General features: G+C 25.4%; 2 protein-coding genes across 5 annotated transcripts; one reads left to right on the top strand and one right to left on the bottom strand.

Annotated features, from left to right (window-relative positions):
- The first annotated feature begins 871 nt into the window (after positions 1-871).
- Positions 872-11,568, top strand: LOC114129339 (TBC1 domain family member 22B). Of its 3 annotated transcripts, none has more exons than XM_050205221.1 (11): positions 872-1,350; positions 1,701-1,803; positions 1,919-2,043; positions 7,647-7,757; positions 8,658-8,726; positions 8,799-8,938; positions 9,672-9,800; positions 9,866-10,052; positions 10,293-10,469; positions 10,525-10,748; positions 10,808-11,568. In XM_050205221.1, the coding sequence occupies exons 1-11, from the start codon at positions 1,338-1,340 to the stop codon at positions 10,940-10,942; spliced, it is 1,413 nt and encodes a 470-aa protein (XP_050061178.1). In that variant the 5' UTR covers positions 872-1,337; the 3' UTR covers positions 10,943-11,568. The 3 variants fall into 3 exon arrangements, with proteins under 3 accessions (XP_050061178.1, XP_027849851.2, XP_027849853.2); XM_027994050.2 differs by having other exon boundaries at positions 878-1,350; positions 9,866-10,046; positions 10,287-10,469; XM_027994052.2 differs by lacking the exon at positions 7,647-7,757 and having other exon boundaries at positions 878-1,350; positions 9,866-10,046; positions 10,287-10,469.
- On the bottom strand, positions 11,507-15,978 carry LOC114129350 (uncharacterized). Of its 2 annotated transcripts, XM_027994065.2 has the most exons (9): positions 15,769-15,978; positions 15,588-15,680; positions 15,370-15,417; positions 15,065-15,201; positions 14,471-14,725; positions 13,457-13,688; positions 12,247-13,209; positions 12,030-12,179; positions 11,507-11,695 (listed from the first exon to the last, which is right to left on the bottom strand). In XM_027994065.2, exons 1-7 carry the CDS (start codon positions 15,799-15,801, stop codon positions 12,247-12,249), a joined length of 1,761 nt encoding a protein of 586 aa, XP_027849866.2. In that variant the 5' UTR covers positions 15,802-15,978; the 3' UTR covers positions 11,507-11,695; positions 12,030-12,179. The 2 variants fall into 2 exon arrangements, with proteins under 2 accessions (XP_027849866.2, XP_050061177.1); XM_050205220.1 differs by lacking the exons at positions 15,065-15,201; positions 15,769-15,978 and having other exon boundaries at positions 15,588-15,678.
- Positions 15,979-20,606: the final 4,628 nt, after the last annotated feature.

Here is a 20,606-nt window from a genome sequence, read left to right as displayed (position 1 = left end):
TCGTCAAACGATTTTAGGTTTTTTTTTAATATACCTAGCTAATTCGAAGAGTATTAATCGTAGAAGCTTGCATCATTTCGAATAATTACATAAATTATTTAAATTTATGCACGTAATGATATTCAGATATTCTCAATTGTAATGCTTCTATAATCTTCTGTAATCTACTATATTAAGTATAGGTACTTTAATATAGATATAGGTAAATATGTTTATCATAAAAAGTATGTTTAATATACCTAGTAATACAGGCATAATACTGTGATCAGAATTGTTTTTTGAATGTAATGATTTATCGTCGAATTCAAATGTAATATATAATAGATCGTCAGTTCGCAATTGAGTAACTATAGTTTAGGTACCTACACCGTACACTCGTGATTCGACTGTCGACATCTATTTACTGTACAACAGTGTGTCGTGTGTGGTTACATGCTTCCCCTTTTTAGTCGTTATGTTTGCAGGTTTCGAAGGACTGACTAGATAATCCATAAAAACTCGAAATGTAATTTATCAGGTATTATAAAAAAGGCTTCGGAATATTATATAGGTAGGTATGTAAAAAAAAAGTGTCATCAAAACCAAGCACCGTAAAAACATACAGTAAACGACGACAAACGACAAATCGTAAACACCCGTCATCGGACCCGTCGTCCACACATCACACGTTTATTTACGAACGTAAAATACACATATCGTTGACAAGCGTTCATAATTATCAATAATTATAATTACTTTCAAATCAGACTACGCCTCGAGAGAGAGCGGAAAAAGCGAATTGAAAAACGTCTCAGCCGGTACGGCGGGGAATGTGACGTCACGTCGTATGCGTGGAGGCGCAGGCCGTCGACCCGACGTCGTACCGCGGCAGCCGGCCGGCCAAGTCGACCGAACGATGCGACGATGCGACCTTCCCATCGCTCCGACTGCACACAATAATAATATTATATTTTGTGTTGTTGATAGCGTGTGCGGTGTTCTGGCGAGATAGTGACGTCACGACGTATCACACTCCTCTCGGCGACCGTCGAACACGACAGGGCGACTGTGCGAGTGCGACGACGACGTGACCACGGCCAGTGTACCGTTACTCGTTCACAAGTTACAAGTCACAGTAACCCCGTGGCCTACGATAACGCAAACGTTGCTGCTGTCCGTGTACATTTCGTTCGTTTCTCGTTAACGGCACGATCCCGCGCCGTTACGTGTTCGCGGCCTTTAAACCGTACCTACTCTCGAAATATCGCGCGTTCTCGCTCTGCCATGGGCCCGTCACGACCAGAGAGCCACCTTCGTGCTTGTCACGTCCGTCCGTCTTGGCGCCCGTGAATCGAGCGATGATCGATTTAGGTGAGTGTGTCGTATTATTATAATATCCGTTTTGTTTACCTCCCACGACTTCCAACGCGCTGCCGTAGGCCGTCGCGACCACCGGCCTGGAGCCGGTGTTGATCGATTACCACCTAACCCACGGTGTGTGTGTGTGCGATCCTGTATTCATTGTATGTAGGTACCCACTTACTCCCGGCAACTGCTGTCCACCGGTGTGATTTATGAAGAATGTGCATATAGCTTGCACAAAAGTCTGATTTGCATTGTTCTCTAATTATTATCACCCATACCACCTTTAACACTTTTTTTTTTATTTTTTCAATATCCTTCAAAGACTGTTGTTAACATAGTAACATTGATGCGTTTAGATATTGGCAAAATGGGCGATCATGTACAAAAGTATACCAGTGACAATGATATGAACCTTAAGAATTCGTTTTGGAAAAAAAACATTAGAAATCTTCCTGGAAGGTAATGTATTGTTTTTGGCTTATTATATTGTATAGGTACCTAACTCATTGGGTATTATCTTAACACTGTTTTTTTTTATATACAATATTTATAATCAGAATAATTTGAATTACAGAGCAAGTCCTAAGAAAGAAAGCAAATCTGTATCTTCTTCGGCTTCGACTTCATTTGATGATTTCCAAGAAAGTGTTAGTGATGCGTGGGAAATTGAAGCCGAGGATGAAATTCTACGTATATCAGGTAAAAAACTTATGATTTCAAATTTTAATACTGTACTGTCTTGGTCTGATGAAAATGTAAATAATATATACTTTTGCCTGTACATAATAAATTTAATTGACTTTGACAATAGTACAATAGAAAACATTTTTATAGGTACTAAAGTAAAATGCCTCGAAAATTTTTTTAAAAATGAAATTGAGTTCAGTTGTTGTTTCTGACTTAAAATATATTTATGAATAGTGCCCTCTATTGTTTTCTCTCATTATTGTTCTTGAATGTTGAAATATATAATATGATTATCGATTATAATAAAATTCAGACATAATTTTGTACTTCAAAGAAGTCAGTAGTTTGTTTTGTGTATCCTATGTTAGTATAAGGTCACAAACAATTTTTTTTATGTGATGATACAGAATATACATATTGTACAAAATTCTACTTGTTCTAAATTTATTTAGAAATATTGTTAAAATTTTTTATTGCAGAAGAATGTAAAACATAAAAACATAAAATTCATATTGTAGCATAAAAATTAAATGAAAAAAACTATAACTTAACTTAAACCATTTATTATCCTGTATGGTGAATGGTCATCTATAAAATTAAGGAAGAGTTACTCCTATTAAAAGTATTCTGTATATTCAGCAAAAATACCTTGTACACATTTATGTTATCTAGCATATAGATTATAGACATTGAAATGTTATTATATAATTTAATATGTATATATTAAAATTGTTCTTTTTATTGTAAATATTTTTAGTACTTGTTACTTTATTTTTATATTTCGACCTCAATTGAATTCATTTCCATTCCTTTTTCATTTATTTCTATACTCTGTTTAGCAAGAGAATGTGCCAATTCTGCTCATCCTCCTGCATGTTCCTGCTATCGAAACCGGTTTCCCTATGGTAGGGTGACGTTTGGGGATGCGTAGAAAAACCGATTTTAGTTGGCCCACGGCGCGTTCTCTCACTGGATAAAGTATATACAATTTTCATTTAATTTACTAGCACTTCTTTTCTCAAATGAAAAAATAATGCAACTTATTGTTTCAGATAGTTTATAATAGAGATATTTGACTATTTAATTAATGTAATTTACTAGAAACCTATTTAAAAACAAAATTAATAATATATATCTTATGTATATTTATTATATTTTTAAAAATAGATAATGTACAGTCTGTAGCTAGTGTAGAATAAGCAAAAATGATAAATTGTAGAAATAGACACGTTGAATAATATGAGAAGAGAGGTTGTCCAGTAACTGAATATTCTAGATGTGGCATTATAGTGTTAAGTATTTAATTAATCCTTAAACCAGTGTTTTTTTTATCAAGTGGAGGAATTTTCTGGGTTATTATCTTTACTTTGAATGGCTATAAGCGGGTCGGTATATGTGGTTAGATTGGCATGCAACTTTTTGTAATGGTTACAAGCAAATTTGTTGATAGTTTCAATGTAAAACCATTGTAGAGTGAGTTGTTTGAAAAGTACTTAGGGGTTATATTAATAAATGAAGGGTAAAAAATTGTAATACCTGAATTATTTTATACTTTGTCACATGAGAGAATGCGCCAATTCTACACACCCCGTGTAATATCCTGTCATAGTTTAACCAGTTTTGATGGTTGGGTGTCCTGAGAATGTGGGAATGCTGAGAAGAACTGATTTTTATCAGGCCGTGGTGCTTTCTTTAGCTATACAGAGTATAGTTTATGATGGTATAGCTTTAGCTCAACCTCATATCTGAATTTCCATCAGCCCAAATGGGTCTTAACATTAGTTTATAAAAAGTAATTTTATTGCTGAGGAAAAGATTTAATTTAAGAATAGGAAGAAGAATCTATTGTTAAGTTTTTAAATGTTAAATATTTGTGTTAGGAAAATAATGATATTATAACCTAAAAAACTTCATACTTTAATAATTATTTTAAAGTTTAAACTAAATTTCTAAATATTTAAAAAAAAATAATTTGGCTATGAAGTACATTGTTTTAATATATGAAATTTAAAATAATAATAGTATCATACAAAATGTATTTCTTTTTAAATTTATTAAATCTGTAACTATTACACCCTATTTTTTGTACATTATTATAAAAATGTTTTTCATTTATCTATCTTTGTTTTATAAATATGTTTAATATTTTCTGTTAGATTAATTAATTTTTTTTAGTCCCTATGTAAAACAATGTCATTGAGTAATAGATAATTGATCATGACAAATAGTAAATGTTATTATAATTATATTTTATATTCACACCTAAATTATAATTATTTATTAGGTATGTTATGTACTATATTAATTATGGTCCATATAAATAAGTTATGAACATGAAATAATATTTTATGAGGTTTTTTACACAATTTATATTTTTATGTACTTTTCATATTAATTTATTAATAAATAAATAATTTTTTTCTTAACCAACAAGTTGATATTTATTTTTCTATTAATTATTGAAATTAGATTCATAACTGATTTATTATGTGTACATTTTAAATGAAAAACGTAAAAAATAATAATTTAGTTTTCCTGATCCTGTATAACATATTTTTTTATAATGGTATAATTAAATATAATTTTAAGTACAATATTATTGGAAAAATAATGGTATGCACGGTATTGTAGAAAGATATATTTTGGTTTTGATTTTTAAAACTCATGTAGCTTTATTAGTTTTAATTTTAGGCAACTAGTGTTACATTATAATTTTAAATATAACAGCACTAAAGCATCGAGAAAATTAGTTTAGATTGAAGATTGTTATACATTTAGATAGAAAATATAACTTAAAAGATTTATACCTAATATTATATTTATCAGTAGAAATAATATGATAAATATTACGTTAGCCAATAATATACTGTGTAAAATCTCAAGATGTAAAATGGCCAAAATTTTTTTATCGATATTTATAAAAAAAAAAAATAAACAAAAACAAATATTTCAAATGCCTATAAATAACATTGAAATAAGTGAAATATTTTTAAAATTAAATCATGTAAAGAAAATGCCAATCTAAATAACTAGTGAAATTTTCAAGTATCTACGACTCTTACTTTTTGAATTATGTATAACAAATATTTAATTTGATTATTGAATATAAATCGTTATCGTTACGTGATTCCATAAACATTTAAAATTCAAACGCACATAACATTTTTCCTATTATGATGTTTTGAGTTTTCTCTATAGCTATTTGAAGGAAAATTTATGAAAAACTTAGTGTTGAATTTTTTAACCTTAGATATAAACACAAACAATTTTCTGATTTTTCAACTACTTAAGTATAAAGGCTTATAAAAAAAAAAAAATGTGACTAACTATTTTTTTTTATCTACAATAAGAACAGTTCATAAGGAACCTTGTATTAAATTTTCAAGATTTTATGGACATCCACAATTTTTTTTTCGAAACTTCCAAAAAAAAAAAATTCTCAGAAAAATTGAAAATTTCAGTGGTCTATATGTAGCTCAAAAAAGTCAAAATATTTGGAAAATTTAGGTGTGTGTTAATAACGGTAATATAAATATGTGGTGAAAATTTCAAGTATTTACAGTGAATTAGTTTTTGAGTTTCAACCATATAAAAAATTGATTTTTTTGGAAACTGTTGGAAAATGTTTACTTTTGACCTCTACTATAATGCACCAAGGATATTTACTTTGTCATCGGAAACCACACCCAAAGTTTAAAATTAAAGCATTATTTTGACAAGTTCTGCTGTACACAGACACAAGAAGAAAAAAAACACATATCATTGCAAAATCAATACATTCATCACTCAGTTCATAAGTAAAATATTAATAACTGACAGATTTTTTTTTATCATTTAAATAGGTACTTAATTAATTCTAATAAATGTTGAGATATATCATTTCTTTTAGAAGTACTTATTGATGATAAGTAAAATTTATGTAGGTCTTTGTGTTCTTTTGTTTTTGTAAACATAAAAATACACCAATTTTCTCCATATAATGTACTATGTATGTTTTTGTAATATTTTCTTTTAATATAAGTTGGTTAATCAATTTATTTTAAATTCAAGGCGGAAACAAGTGGCAAAATAATTTGTTTACTTCTAGTGAAAATAAAAAAATAACTTACAAAATATATTTATATTTTTTTAAAGTTTTAGTTGTCATTCCATTACATGAAAAAATTCAAAAACAAATATTTTATTATATCTTATATTAGATAATATAAAATGTATTTTAACTATATTTAATTAGAATACTGTCCATGACACACGTGTGTGTAATTATCTATTGACGAAACAAATAATATTTCCCTAAAATCTAAACGTAGAAATAACTTTTACAGTCATATTGTGCACTGTAATTTTTATGAGCCATGGCTGCGTTAAGCATCTGCTCAATTGCTTAGTGATGTAATATAGAGTAATGGAATAATTTTACTACTCTTACAAATATTTTCTATGAAAAATAACTTAACCATTTGATTACTATTATAGTTATAATACCTAAATTACAATTCTTATTTAAAATTAATCATAAACATATAATATATAATCATTTTTAGTATTTAATGTAACATATTTTTTTTCTTAAAATTTAATTAAATTAATTCTAAAAAAAGAAATGTTGTGTATAATTATTATTTATCTTATTAATGTTCATTTGATTATTAATTATTATTATTAGGTATATTGTAATGTTTAATTAAAGCTTAAATGTAATAATTTATTTGTTAACTTAGTGTACTATTTGGATTATGAGTTATGACAATTTGACATACTTTTTGTGCATGTAATTTAAGTGTAAAATGGTTTAATTTTTTGGAGACCATGATATATTAGTCGATGTTTTATATAATTTGTAATTTCCATTAATTTTTAATATAATTACATTATGTTATTGTATTTAATTTTACTAATAAAACAGAATACTGGACAATCTCTACTAATAGAATAGTCAAATATATAATTGGTCCCCCCCCCAAAAAAAATGGAGTATGCAGACAATTGAACCATTATAATTTATAAGCAAAATATTTATTTTATGTTAATATATCATAATTGAAAAATAATCAATATTAAATATTAATAAAAAAAAAAACTTACCTACTTTTTAAAATTAGATAGCATTGTTTGTTTATGCTTATTAGTTATCAGTTTCACAAATGATTTAAAAGGATTAAATTATTTTTGGCAATGATAGGTAGGTACTATGTTGTTGAATTTTATTTTAATAAATTTAATAAAAATACCAAATACTTGGATGTTTAATAAAGATAGTTCTAACGCATTGTCCTAAATTTATTAGAATGCATGAACCTCAACCCAGGAACAATTTTCTCATAATGATAAGATCTATTTTATTTGTAGTTAATAGATAATCTTTTTCTTTTAAATATTTTCCATGGTAATTTTACTTTTAAAACTATTAGTTACGTATTATTCATAAATTGCAATCAAATATGCCAGACAATTAAAAAAATGAGTATTTGGTACATAAATTATTCATACAATTTTAGTTATAAATACTACTATATGCATATTTTTTTTTAGCTTGCTTATTATATTTTCCAATAGTAATGTTTATTACTTCACCCTTTAGTTTTATTTTGTGTTTTCAACCCATTGAATTTCAGACGTGAAAATCTCAAAGCGTGTGGCCCATTCTGCTGCTGTCAATGTAATTAATAATCATAAGGCTTCGATTGAGGAAATTCATAAATCAAAAAACTACTCAAACTCTGATCGTAAGTCTTATTGTTCTAGGAATTTCATCTTTATTTTATTTGTATATATGGCTTATATGTTTTATCATTTCTTATCAAATTGTGTTGTTTGTATGTATGTCAATTGCCATTGTAATTTGTCAATGTTCTTTTAAAATTAATAACATTAAGAATTAATTCACTAATTGTTTTTGAATAACTACTAATAATTCATACATAATAATAGTTATTATTCTTAAGTATTCTCTATTACCAGTAAAATATAATGTGATGTACCATGGTTATTTATTTATACAAATTGCTTATATCTATGCTGAAAAGTATTGAAAATGTGGATATAAGAACTAATAGAATAAGTATTTCTTCTAAAAGTAATATTATATTAAGATAAAAATCATAATTAAGAAGACAGTGAAATGTTTATGTTTCCAAATTAGAAATGAAATATTTTACCTTCTGGTTTTGATTATGCTTAATGGGATTTCGCTATCTGTTTAAAATTTGTATAATTTTTCTAAATTATATGTCAATATATGTATATATTTATAGTTTTTTTTTTTTTATTATTAACAACATGAATATATTTTACAATCTGTATATAACAAAAATACAATAAGTGAAACAATTAATATATTTTAACAGTGCTTAACAGCTTGAGTGAAGGGGGTCCAGTGACACTACTTCAGCTAATAATTATAGTTATGTAACTATTTAATTACTGAAATTAATCTTTTTAGAAAAAGAATTTCAAGTAAATTATACATATTAATGTATATGAAATATTTATAGGTTATTGTTAATTTTTACTATTTATATTGTAAATTTGTTGTTGGTTACATAATTTATCATTTTAAATAAATTTTTAAAATAGTAGGTAGTAATAATTTTAATGTATTTATTTTTGTTTTTATTTATTTTTAGCACAAGGAGAATCTAGTTCACAAACGCATAAAGAATCTCGACACACAGAAAATAGAATAAACTTTTCCAGTAAGTTATAACTTATAATCATTAATTGCATTTAAACTATTTAATGAGCATTGTATTATTTTTTAATTTAAGATTCTGAAGTTGATACTAACAAATTAACTAAATTCCAAGTGTTGCTTGAAAGTAACTTATTACAGTTAGACGATTTAAAGAAACTAAGCTGGTCTGGTGTACCTGTAGAAGTACGTCCAATGACATGGAGATTATTAGCAGTAAGTCAATTAAGAATGTCTCGTATAATATATCTTTAAATATTGTTTAATACATTTAATACTCTATCATGTTGGAAGTGGCCTGGATGGCAAGAATGTTCAGAAGAAAATGTATGTTTGACTGTGTTATATTTACTTGCTAGACAGAGTATTTGTAGTATGTACAATGTACATTACATACTATGTAAAACAAAGTGGTACGATTCTTAAGATTACAATTTTTATTATAATATTAGTGAACAAAAATTATTTGTTTGTCAGATATCAATTGAGAATTTTAAACGGAATTTATTAATTTATAATATTTTACTAATAGCCAACCATATAATTAGATCTTATCGATTTGCTCTCAAAATATTCTCAGGTTTAAAAATTATTATCATGTATTTTAAATAACATTGAAATATGAATAATTATTAACTATTGTTTAACATTGATACAAAATAAAATAAGTACATTCATTATGTAAAAAGATAATTCATTTTTAATTTAAAACAATTTAGCAGAAGGATATTTAAATAATTAATGTTATTACTTATTATATTGTATGAGTATTGAATCAATTAAATTATACATTTTGTGATTAAAGTACTTAAAATATTTGATAAGTTTATAAAGAGAATTGAAATTAAATAAATTATCACTGTAAATATAAAGAGGATGCACATATTTGTATTACACAAATTATGGTTTTGATTTATATTTTAATTTTATTTATAATTTTATTCTTTAGGGTTATTTGCCAACTAGCTCTGAACGTAGACAACAAGCTCTTGATCGAAAGCGTATTGATTATGCAAAACTTGTTAAACAATATTATGATACAGATAAAGATGAAGTGTACAAAGACACGTATAGACAGGTTTGTGTCTAGAAAACATTTTTATTTCAATTTATGTTTATGATTTTGTATTAATTATTATCCAGATTCATATTGATATTCCACGGATGAGTACTCCTCTTTTCCAACAAACAACTGTGCAAGAAATGTTTGAAAGAATCTTATTCATTTGGGCTATCAGACATCCTGCATCTGGTTATGTTCAAGGCATGAATGATTTAGTTACACCTTTTTATGTTGTCTTTTTACAAGAATATCTCCCTATAGGTACTAGTATATTAATATTATTGGTAAATATCTGTAAAACTATACATTCTTATATATTCTAATTAAAAAAAATCATTTTAAATATTTAAATACCATGTGCACAATTTTTATAAAATAATATTTTATTTAAAATGAGAATGTTTTATTATTTTGTTTATATAAGTATTGATTATTCGACTTCAATGTTCTTATGACTAAAAACGTAAAAAACATACAATAATTACCAACTTATATTTTAAGGTACAGACATTGAAAAACTTGATGTAAGCTCAATATCAAAGAAAAACCGAGACTCTTTAGAAGCTGATTCATTTTGGTGTTTGTCCAAGTTCTTAGATGGTATTCAGGACAATTATATTTTTGCTCAGCTTGGAATTCAGCATAAAGTTAATCTACTAAAAGAACTAATTCAAAGGATTGATGGTGAGTGATGTTTTATTTGTTTTAATAAGAAAATAATTTGTTAATATTTATTTAGGTACATTACATGGACATTTAATGAAACACGGGATCGACTACTTACAATTTTCATTTAGATGGATGAACAATTTACTAACAAGAGAATTACCATTGAGGTGTTCAATAAGGTTATGGGATACATACCTAGCAGAGTCTGATTGTTTTGCTACTTTTCAGCTTTATGTATGTGCTGCATTTTTGTTGCATTGGCGACAAGAATTACTAGAAGAAAAAGATTTCCAGGTACTGAATTGTTAAATGATTGCCTTATTCTTTGTTATTGACTAGAATATTTCTTTTAGGGTCTCATGATAATGTTACAAAATTTGCAAACACAAAATTGGACAGACACTGATATCAGTTTATTAGTAGCTGAAGCTTATCGATTGCAATTTATATTTGCTGGTGCTCCAAATCATTTGACTACAAAAAGGTGATAGTTTTTCTGTAATATCGGTGCCTCATCTTTATATATATATATTACACTTATACCGCAAATCGTATTTATTTTTTATTAGTTAAGTTAATTATGATTTATTATTATTGATTATTCTGCCTATTACATTGTTTATTTTAATTTTAAATAAATTAAAATTCATAATTTATACATTTTACACTATTAAGTTTATTGTATATATTATATCGATTAATGTCAAAGTTATTTAGTATATTTTTGTTTTATATTTGTATTGTTATTGTGCTCCCAATACAGGGTGGATTGATGTTTATTGTCATTAGTGTGAAAATTCTATATATTTATTTTTATTATTTTAATTATTTTATTAAAAGAAGAATAAAATATGATCATTAATTTATAATGTTGACCAGGTTTTAATAATATTTATGTATATATACATCCAATAAAATAATTACAGATTTATTGATTCATATCTGAACCATTTTGTTTATGTTAACTTAAATCTAGAAAACATATTCAATTGTATTGTATAAAATTGAAATAAAATTTAGGCTGATTTATAATCTTAAGTAATATCTGAATATATTGTTTTTTCATCTTTATTCATAATATCATATTTTTGAATATAATTGATCAACTTATTTATATTTGTTAATACAATTGTAAAAAAAAAAATCCTTGTACAAATAGTTTGGAAGCACATCAGAACATTGCAAAACCATGTTGTTCTTTAAATCAGTTGCAACTTAAATGGTCACTTGGTTATTTGAATCTGGAAATATGTAACATCGTAATTAAGAATGCGTATTCTAGTGCTCAGTTTTTAAAAAAAGTGTTTTTAACTGAATTATTTTTCATATGCCTACTTTAGTTTATTTGAACCTATTAAAAAAAAAATTATAAACATCTAATAATGATATTATAATTATTAATTTCCAATACCTATAGAATTAATTAGTAATTACAGATTAATAAAATATTAAAAGTTATAAATAATTTTAGAGGACATTAAAAGGAACACCTTAAAAAGTTCCCAAGGTATACAATATAATTTATAGAGTCATTGATATTACAGGTGGTAAAACAATATAAGTTTAAGAGAATACCTTCAATTGAATTAAAATACTGTTTCATGTAATCCAAATCATTTTGCATATAAGTTTGATTTTAACAGCAATAGAACACATCACAAAAACTAAAAATATTATTAATATTCAATAATCTGACTAAATCAATAATTTGCTGGATAAAATAATCTGAAAAAAGACATTTTAGTTATAGAAACAGTAATTCAAGAAACAATATTTGACTTATTTTTTTTACTTAAGAATCATTTGAGTCCATTGATATACTCGAATCAGAATCATCTCCAAAACACTCTATTGCTGTATTTCGTTTACAAGCAATCATGGCAATTTCACTAGCAAAGCTTTTATCAGGTAATTGCATAGAAAAGCTTTCATTAGGAGGCAAGTCTAATGCTACTTTACGCACTTTATTTAAGTACTGGACATGCTTTTCATTACATTCTTCATCTTCAGAAAAATCATTTAATTGTGGATGTTTTTCTAACAATTTGCACTCTCGTTGTTTCCATTCGTCTTGTTTATCTTTGAGCGCTACTTTCAATTCTAACATTAAATTATGATTGTTAGATTTATCAAATACTTCTTCATTACAAAATGTATTTTCCACTTTTTCTGTAGATTCTTCAGATACACCAAAAAACAATTCATCTTCACAGACTTCTTTAATTGGTTCATTGATCTCTGTATCTATATTATCAATTACACTACTAGAATCATTAGTTAATACAGTTTTATCTGTTTGATGATTATTTGTTTTTAGTATATTAATTTGTAAAGTAGAAATAAGTTCATTAAAAACATTGCTTTCTTTTACTAAAACATTTAATGTATTATTTATATCATCAATATTGAATACTGAAGAATTTTCAATCGAGTCTTCCATGAATCTTACATGCACCATCATGTTTTGCAAGAAATGTCGAATACTATATATTTTTAACTTAAGATCAGAATTTGTGTTATTACTTTGAACTGGTTTATTTTCTAAAGTATTATTATTTTTAAACATTGAATATACTTTATATTCATCATATAAAACATTATATAAATTTAAATATACTTTTTCAATTTCACTAATAGTTTTAATCAGACGATTTACATGAAAATAACTGTAAGGAGTCCATAATGCTGGGCATAAACACAATGCAGACTGTTTCAAGAATTCTGATTGTAATAGAAAATAAGTATACTTGGCTTTCTGAAACAGATATAATAAATAATTATGTTTAAATGAAATATTTTTCTATGAATATTTTAATACTTAAAATGGAATAATACTATGTGAACTATTATCTATATTAGAACAATTATTTTGATATTAGTTCATTTTTGTCTAAGTCTTAACTTTTTTGTGTTTTATAAATGTTTGACATTATAATATAATATTATTGAATCTGAATTTATTTTGTAACATAAAAATATTTATTATTTCAAGTTTTACTTACATTTATATTTTCAAAAGAAGTGTTGTTTATATCAATTTTGCAGTCTGTGCGGTATAAATAAGCAATATTGGAAACAGAATCTTTTAGAGGGAAAAATGTGTGAACATCAGATATATTATATACAAGATTGTTGATCAAATCTTGTAACACAGTTATAAGTAAAGATTTTAATTCTGGCATCAATAAGTATTTGAAGGCATTAGGATTTTTACCAGCATACGTGTCAGAACAACTAAAATAAAAAAATTATATTATAATAAACAACAATAATAATAAAAAAAACAAATGTCATCAAAAATGGATAAATTAAAAAAGTATAATACATTGAAAGAGTAATTATGGGTATACAATTTCTTAGGAAACAACTCATTGGTAATATTAAAGTATACACATGTATAAATAATAATAAAAGCTATGTGTGATAATCTAACACCATAATTAGTGCAATATCTAATAAAATACAATTAATTCTAATGACGTGTGATAGAACTTCAATAGTGTGGGCTCTTCAGAAGAGGCTTGAAATTTATCATTTGAGTGAGTCAATTGACTTTATTTTTAAAATAAGTATAAGCAATACTAGATGTATGATTTGAATAACTTAATTGATTAAAATTTTTTTAACTTATAGCAAATAGTAACTAATACACTTTTGAATTGGAAAATTACTACCTAGTACATAATAGTAAAGAAAAAATTACATTATTTAATTTTTAAAAATCATAATACATCAGCTCTTTTCCTATTATATGAAGCTACCATAACATAACAATTATTAACTAATATTCAAGTGTTTTGTGGCCTTCGTAAATTTTATTTCAATTAATCTGAACCGCCATACAATTTAGATGCTGACCCCTGTTATAGATCATAAACTTATTATTATGGAAAACCATATTTGTAGACCACATATTGGAAGAAAATTAAAATTTTTTTCTCAAATAATTGTACCTAATTGTAACCTATAATTTGAGTTAGAATAATATATTTAATTGAAATAAATTAAGTTATTACCTGTTATGAAGATTATTACATTCTTGAAGAAAATGAGTTGACTTTTGAATCAACAGAGATAATTTTTCCATAGATTGAATGGTTTTCATTACAGTATTTTTTATTGTTCTATTTTGTTTTAAGTTATATAATACATCCATGAACGCACATCCAAACCAAAAAATTAACATGCCTACTGTTGTCCATACATCCCAGTATTTTGAAAAAAATATATTCATAATACCACAAAATATGCATAATATAAGAAAAGTAAAACTGAAAATTGTAAATCATAAATATTATTAAAATAAAATTAATTTACTATTTATATATTGTGTAATCTAATATTGAATAAGTGGTTAAAAACTTTAAAAATATTATTTTTAAGGTTATTAGATTTGATATAATTATTATTATAAATTTATAAGCATAAAAAATTTATGGTAAAATTGAGTATTGTAAAACTAAAAATACTATAATTTTTAATACATTTATATTGTGGTTAAATGTTAAAAATGCAATAAATTTAATAATCAAAGACTTTAGTTGTTATTCTATATATAGGTAATAACTAATAAGTAATAAATTATTAAGATTTATTTTAATATTTTTTACCTTTTCTGTTTTGTAAGAAATAGAGATTTTTTAAAGTGTTCTGATGGAATAAATTCCTTAATAAATAAAGTATCTTCTTTGAAAATAAGTTGACTCTCTATGATTATCTTGATTAATGTTACACACAAATTAAAATCCTATAATGAGTTAAATTATTATTTTAGAAAATTATAGTAAAATAATAGAACAGAATTAAAGGAATTTGTCTAGTAATCTTAAATTTATTGCTTCTTTTATTGTAAGAAGATACAGAATTTTAATTGAACATTTTTGATTTTTACTTTATTTTAATAATGATAACATACCTTGTGATTTTGGGTCGATCTCATTTTTTTCTTTGAACATTTTTGTGGCTATACAAAAAAAAAAATTGAGTTATGATAAGTTAAACATTATGTTTTACTTTGAACTAATTACGAATTACATTGTTAAAAAAATAATATTTTTATAGGTACCTAAATAATATAATTTATAAGATATAAATACAAGTAGTTGAGTCTATTAAAAACTTTATAACACTTACTTCAATTGGACAAACATTTTCAACATGCTTTCGTTCAGAGACTTGAAATTCAGAGTATCCGACAGCGTTTAAATACTTTTGCAAATCTGTGCCCTAAAATATTGATCAAAATATGTAAAGTCTACAGTTTAGTTATCTAAATGATAAATACCTAGCGATATTTTATTATTATAGTACTTACGTCTACTACAACATCTTCGTCATCGATTTCCATCTTGGATTGGATATATGTATTTAATTCTTAAGCGTAAATACCACTGTAGCATTTGAATTATGTGTATTTATTATTTTTAATTTCTTATTTGTTATTACTCAAATCAAATACTGAAATACTTAAATGGTGTTATCAGGTTGTTATCAATAGTATCAGTTACAAAGCGTGTTTTCACGGAGGTAACAATAGCAAACGGTCTGCTGACAGTATAATATTTTGATGTTAATTTTTTGTTGAAACGATCAGAAAAGAAATTTGTGTTGAAAATGTAGGTATTAATTAGCCATTAGGTATCGAGGGTATCATAAACATTAAATCGCTGAAAAAGTTGATAAGTGATAGGAGCAAACATTTTAATAGACATTGTCGAATTTTTAGTTAATTTATTATTTATTTTTAACTTATAAAGTTATAACTACCTATCTTTTTTAGAATCTGAGTGGATAGCGATGAATGTATTGATTTTACAATGATGTATTTTTTTCTGGTTACTATTAGAAAAATGTATAATACAATTTTGAGAAAATAGTAGTTTTATACACCAAAGTCAATATAGGTAGGTACTTCGTATTTATTTTATAAATGATAATAAATATTAAATAAGAACTATGTTTGAATGTAAGAACACTAAGCACATATAATTTATAGAAAATTAAAAATTTTATTTTATTTAAAATATAAGTAGTCACAATATTTTTTTGTAAGAGTTTAAAGTTAGAATATTGACAAAAATTTGCCAAAACCTCAAAAAGATTAAAATTATTTTGTTAGAAAATTATAAAAATGTTTGTTTTTATACCTAAGATTTTTTACCAATTATGTAATATTTTTTCCCTTGCTCTATACTCGTTGTTCGTACAAAAAAGAAATAATCATATACTTAAAAATAAGAGGTACTATATTAGCTAATACCTATTATTTATTAAGTATATTAGATAAGTACATACATTAATTATTATATGTTGTATATACCTATTATTACAAGTTATTGAACTGCGATTGACTTTGATAATTTTAATTTTAAAATATGATATTAGTCATTAGTGGTATTACAAACTTCAAAATGGTGCTGTTTCAGTGAAAAATATGATGTACCTATCTATTATTGAATAGTCAACGAATCGAAATCTGTCAATGTTAAAAAATCAATTGGCTATTATAAAGACGTATATAATATAATATAGATAAATAATAAATATTTTTACAACAATATTTAATAATACCTAATGTAAATTTGTTGTCACAATATACCTATATCTAATAATTAATAATAATATAAATGTATCTGTTAGTATCTATATAATATACTAGTAGGTAGGTAGGTAATAGTTAATAGGTATACTTAAATAATAATTTTTATATATGAGTAAAAAGTAAGGGACAAAATAACAAATAATTGGAAAAAAAATTCATATTTTTACCAACCTAGGTTATTGGTTATCCTCTATGATTTACCAACCAAATATCTTTTGTAAATTTCTGAACTAAAATAATTATTTGTGGTTTTGTATCCTATAAGTTTTTTCGGTATTCGTACCGTGACATACTGACATTATTTGTATAAGTTTATATAATATGGTATAAATACATATTATAATGACTAAGTAGGTACTAATAATACAATAAATTTAATATTTTCAGAAAAAATTATACAAACCTACCGGAACTCTTTAATTAAAATAAATTAATTTAATAGCTATTATATAAAAAAATTATAAAATATATCTATACATATACGTAGATAGGCTGATAGACCGTCTCCGCTTTGAATCGTTTTTCATATACTATGATAACATATTTTAATATATAATTCATTTCAAATTAACACACCCAAAATAGTGACCTATTTGACACCTAATAAACAGCAGAACGGCATTTGTGTCTTGACTGTGTTTTCCCCATCATAAGTAGGTAGGTACCTTTAAACTAAAACAAAAGTTTTTTAAATATTCACTTGTTATAATTAGATTTGTTAATAATTTCATTATTAATATTTATTATTATGTTCAGTTAGTACATCTTTTTCATACGGTCCAATAATAAAAAAAAAATATCTTCAAAAAACATATCTGCAATTTTTATTTAATCTTGTTAACAATAATCACTGGCCACATTAGGTACTGACTTACTGAGAAATCTGCCGACATCCAGCAGGTGGGGGAGGGGGTAGTTCACCCTTGCAATATAATTATTTCCAAAACAATTTTTTTTTGCTATTATAATGAGCAAATCCAAAATTGAACTTGGTACCTAATTTCGCAAAAAAGTGATTACGGAATAAGATACCTAGTTTTTATCTTATTCTGTGGTATCATTTAAATGTTAAAGTGTATAAAGTTGGTAACAAATATTGAGTTTTGAGTAGGTAAATTCATTTTTTTCGATGGACTCGATCGAGGTTTTGAAATTTAAAATACTTACCCACCTAATTATTAGTTAAATCTGATTTAGGTACAGTGGCGCAACCAGGATTTATTCAAGGGGAGGGGTCTAGGAAAATTTTTTATTTATAATATATTGTTTTTCTATTCTCTTCCTGAGTATATACTATATACATTATAAATACATTTCATTGCTTGATAAGTACAATTATATTATTATACCAACTCTAATAATAATTATAATCAATACATTTTGATGAAAACTTTTGGGTAACTTTAAAAATATAAAATAAAAATAAATACTATGGCATGATCCAAGGGGGGGGGGGGGTCCGGACCCAGGGTCCACCCCCTGGTTGCGCCACTGTTTAGGTACCATGCGAAAAATGTCCAAGTGTATAAACAAATATTATCGTTTTAGTTACTACTTTATTGACTAGTGTTCAACATATTTTAATGTGCGAACTGTGAACTGAAATAGTTTATAGTATGTCAAATCCTAAAGCCCCGAACGTATATGATATATATATATATAATATATATATACAATATACATATAGATATAGATATGAAATAAAAGCTCAGATAGATAATAACAATCGTGTGCAATTTTTAATATCTAATATCATATTAGTAATATGTAGTATTATCTATTATATTTACTTAGGTGTATAATATTTGGTGATGATGTGTGTATCATAAGTATAACCCTATAGGTATTTACTAAGCATCTATAAATACACAAGATTATATAGATATAGAAGATCTCGTACATTAAATTTCTATACAACTATAACAGAGATGGGCAACTTAAAGTTACTAGAGGATCGGTCAGGTTAGGTCAATTTTTAGTGAATTAAAAATTTAGCGGATCAGAGCATAGAAAGCAAAAAAAAAGTCATTCAAAATATACTTTTGTTTTGTTAATAATAAATAAATAGGTAGTCATCTTTCCATGAGGTGTTAAAATTTCTATTTTCATTATTTATTTTACGCTTTTTTGCGGAAATTATTGAACTACAAAAATACGAAAATAATAAATTCAACGACAGCACGATACGAATGTGTACTATCAGTAATGGTTAAAAGCTATACGTGTGCGTATCTACTAAATTATGATATTTAGACATTTAACGATGTTCAATATCATGTATGATAACAATTATTATATCGATAAGATAGACTATACATATAGATTATAGAATATAGAGTATAGATGATAAACTTTAAAATTGTATGATGTAATTTAAAAATGTAGGACAAGCCAGATTAAAAAAGCTCGTTGTTGCCTACCCCTGAACTCTATAATATAAATACATCTTTTAAACTTGATAGTAAAAATATTTTTATAAGTATCTACTTGTCGTGAAATATATGTACGTACTGCGAGGAAAATGTAAATACTAAATTCTCGCGTGTTCTGTTTGAAGAAAAATTGTATTATGTTTTTTATAGGCAGGTTAGTTTATCTACTCATAAGTCATTAGTTATTACTTAATACCGATTATTATCTGAGACTCTGAATATATTATTAGCAATGGCATTATGGTTTACAAATTCCCAATGAGTAATTAAATGTGATTGTTGTGATTGGCTCAAACAAGTTATCTACGTTTGGACTTTAAATTTTATTGAATTTATTTATATTTTATTGAGTTGCAGTAAAATATGTTAAAGGTAAAAATAATAAATTGTTTGTAATCAAATTATAGTTGGTAAAAGAGATTTTAGGGCTGAAATTATTAATAAAATCTCATAAAAAGTATTCAATTAAATAAAAAAAAATTTGCACTTGAATAAACATACCTACAGAATAGAGTTTGAAAGTCAGGGTGTGGTTTGAACTTCTATATAATAATATGTACTTTATGTACATACTGTACATACTGTACGATATTGATAAAGATATGGGTCTCTAGTTCAAGTCATACGTAGGTACCTACAATCTACATTCCAGTTTTATTTATTACCAAACCATTTATTTTAATTTATTCGTTTTTTTTTTTTATTAAAAAAAACGTAGCATGCTTCATGATATTTTCCTTTACAAGAAAAACCTATGAATCATACATGTATTTTTGGGAAGGTAAAACAATAAACTATAAATTATTTTACGGCGATTTCGTGTAAGTAATCATGATAAAGAAAATATCTATATAAAGTGTTACGAAAATAGGTAAAAAAAAAATTGTATCCAGCCCAAAAATATATTTATGTTAAAAATTAAAAAAAAACCCACAGAAATAAAATTGAATGCGTTTTGTTTTTATGCTTAAAGTGCAAGAGTTTAGTAAAAAAATGATACAAAAGTTGGAATAACATATATAACTGGATTCAGATTAAATGGCTTAAATGGTTATATAATATATAATATAATATTCAATCGTGAAACGTCACAATCATAATTTATAATATTATTATGTA

This window comes from Aphis gossypii, chromosome X (assembly GCF_020184175.1).
Source record: "Aphis gossypii isolate Hap1 chromosome X, ASM2018417v2, whole genome shotgun sequence".
Lineage (NCBI taxonomy): Eukaryota > Metazoa > Arthropoda > Insecta > Hemiptera > Aphididae > Aphis > Aphis gossypii.
The sequence above is the reverse complement of the archived record's forward strand: the minus strand, read 5'-3'. Positions and strand labels throughout refer to the sequence as shown.

Excerpts from the sequence above, each read along its gene's own strand:
- LOC114129339 (XM_050205221.1), top strand. Across the intron at positions 1,804-1,918 it reads ATTAGAAATCTTCCTGGAAG|AGCAAGTCCTAAGAAAGAAA; the intron begins GTAATGTATTGT and ends TTTGAATTACAG. Across the intron at positions 2,044-7,646 it reads TGAAATTCTACGTATATCAG|ACGTGAAAATCTCAAAGCGT; the intron begins GTAAAAAACTTA and ends ATTGAATTTCAG.
- LOC114129350 (XM_027994065.2), bottom strand. The coding sequence starts at position 15,801 with ATGGAAATCGATGACGAAGATGTTGTAGTAGAC. Across the intron at positions 15,418-15,587 it reads AAAATGTTTGTCCAATTGAA|CCACAAAAATGTTCAAAGAA; the intron begins GTAAGTGTTATA and ends TTTTTTGTATAG. Across the intron at positions 13,210-13,456 it reads CTTCTTTTGAAAATATAAAT|AAAGCCAAGTATACTTATTT; the intron begins GTAAGTAAAACT and ends TATCTGTTTCAG.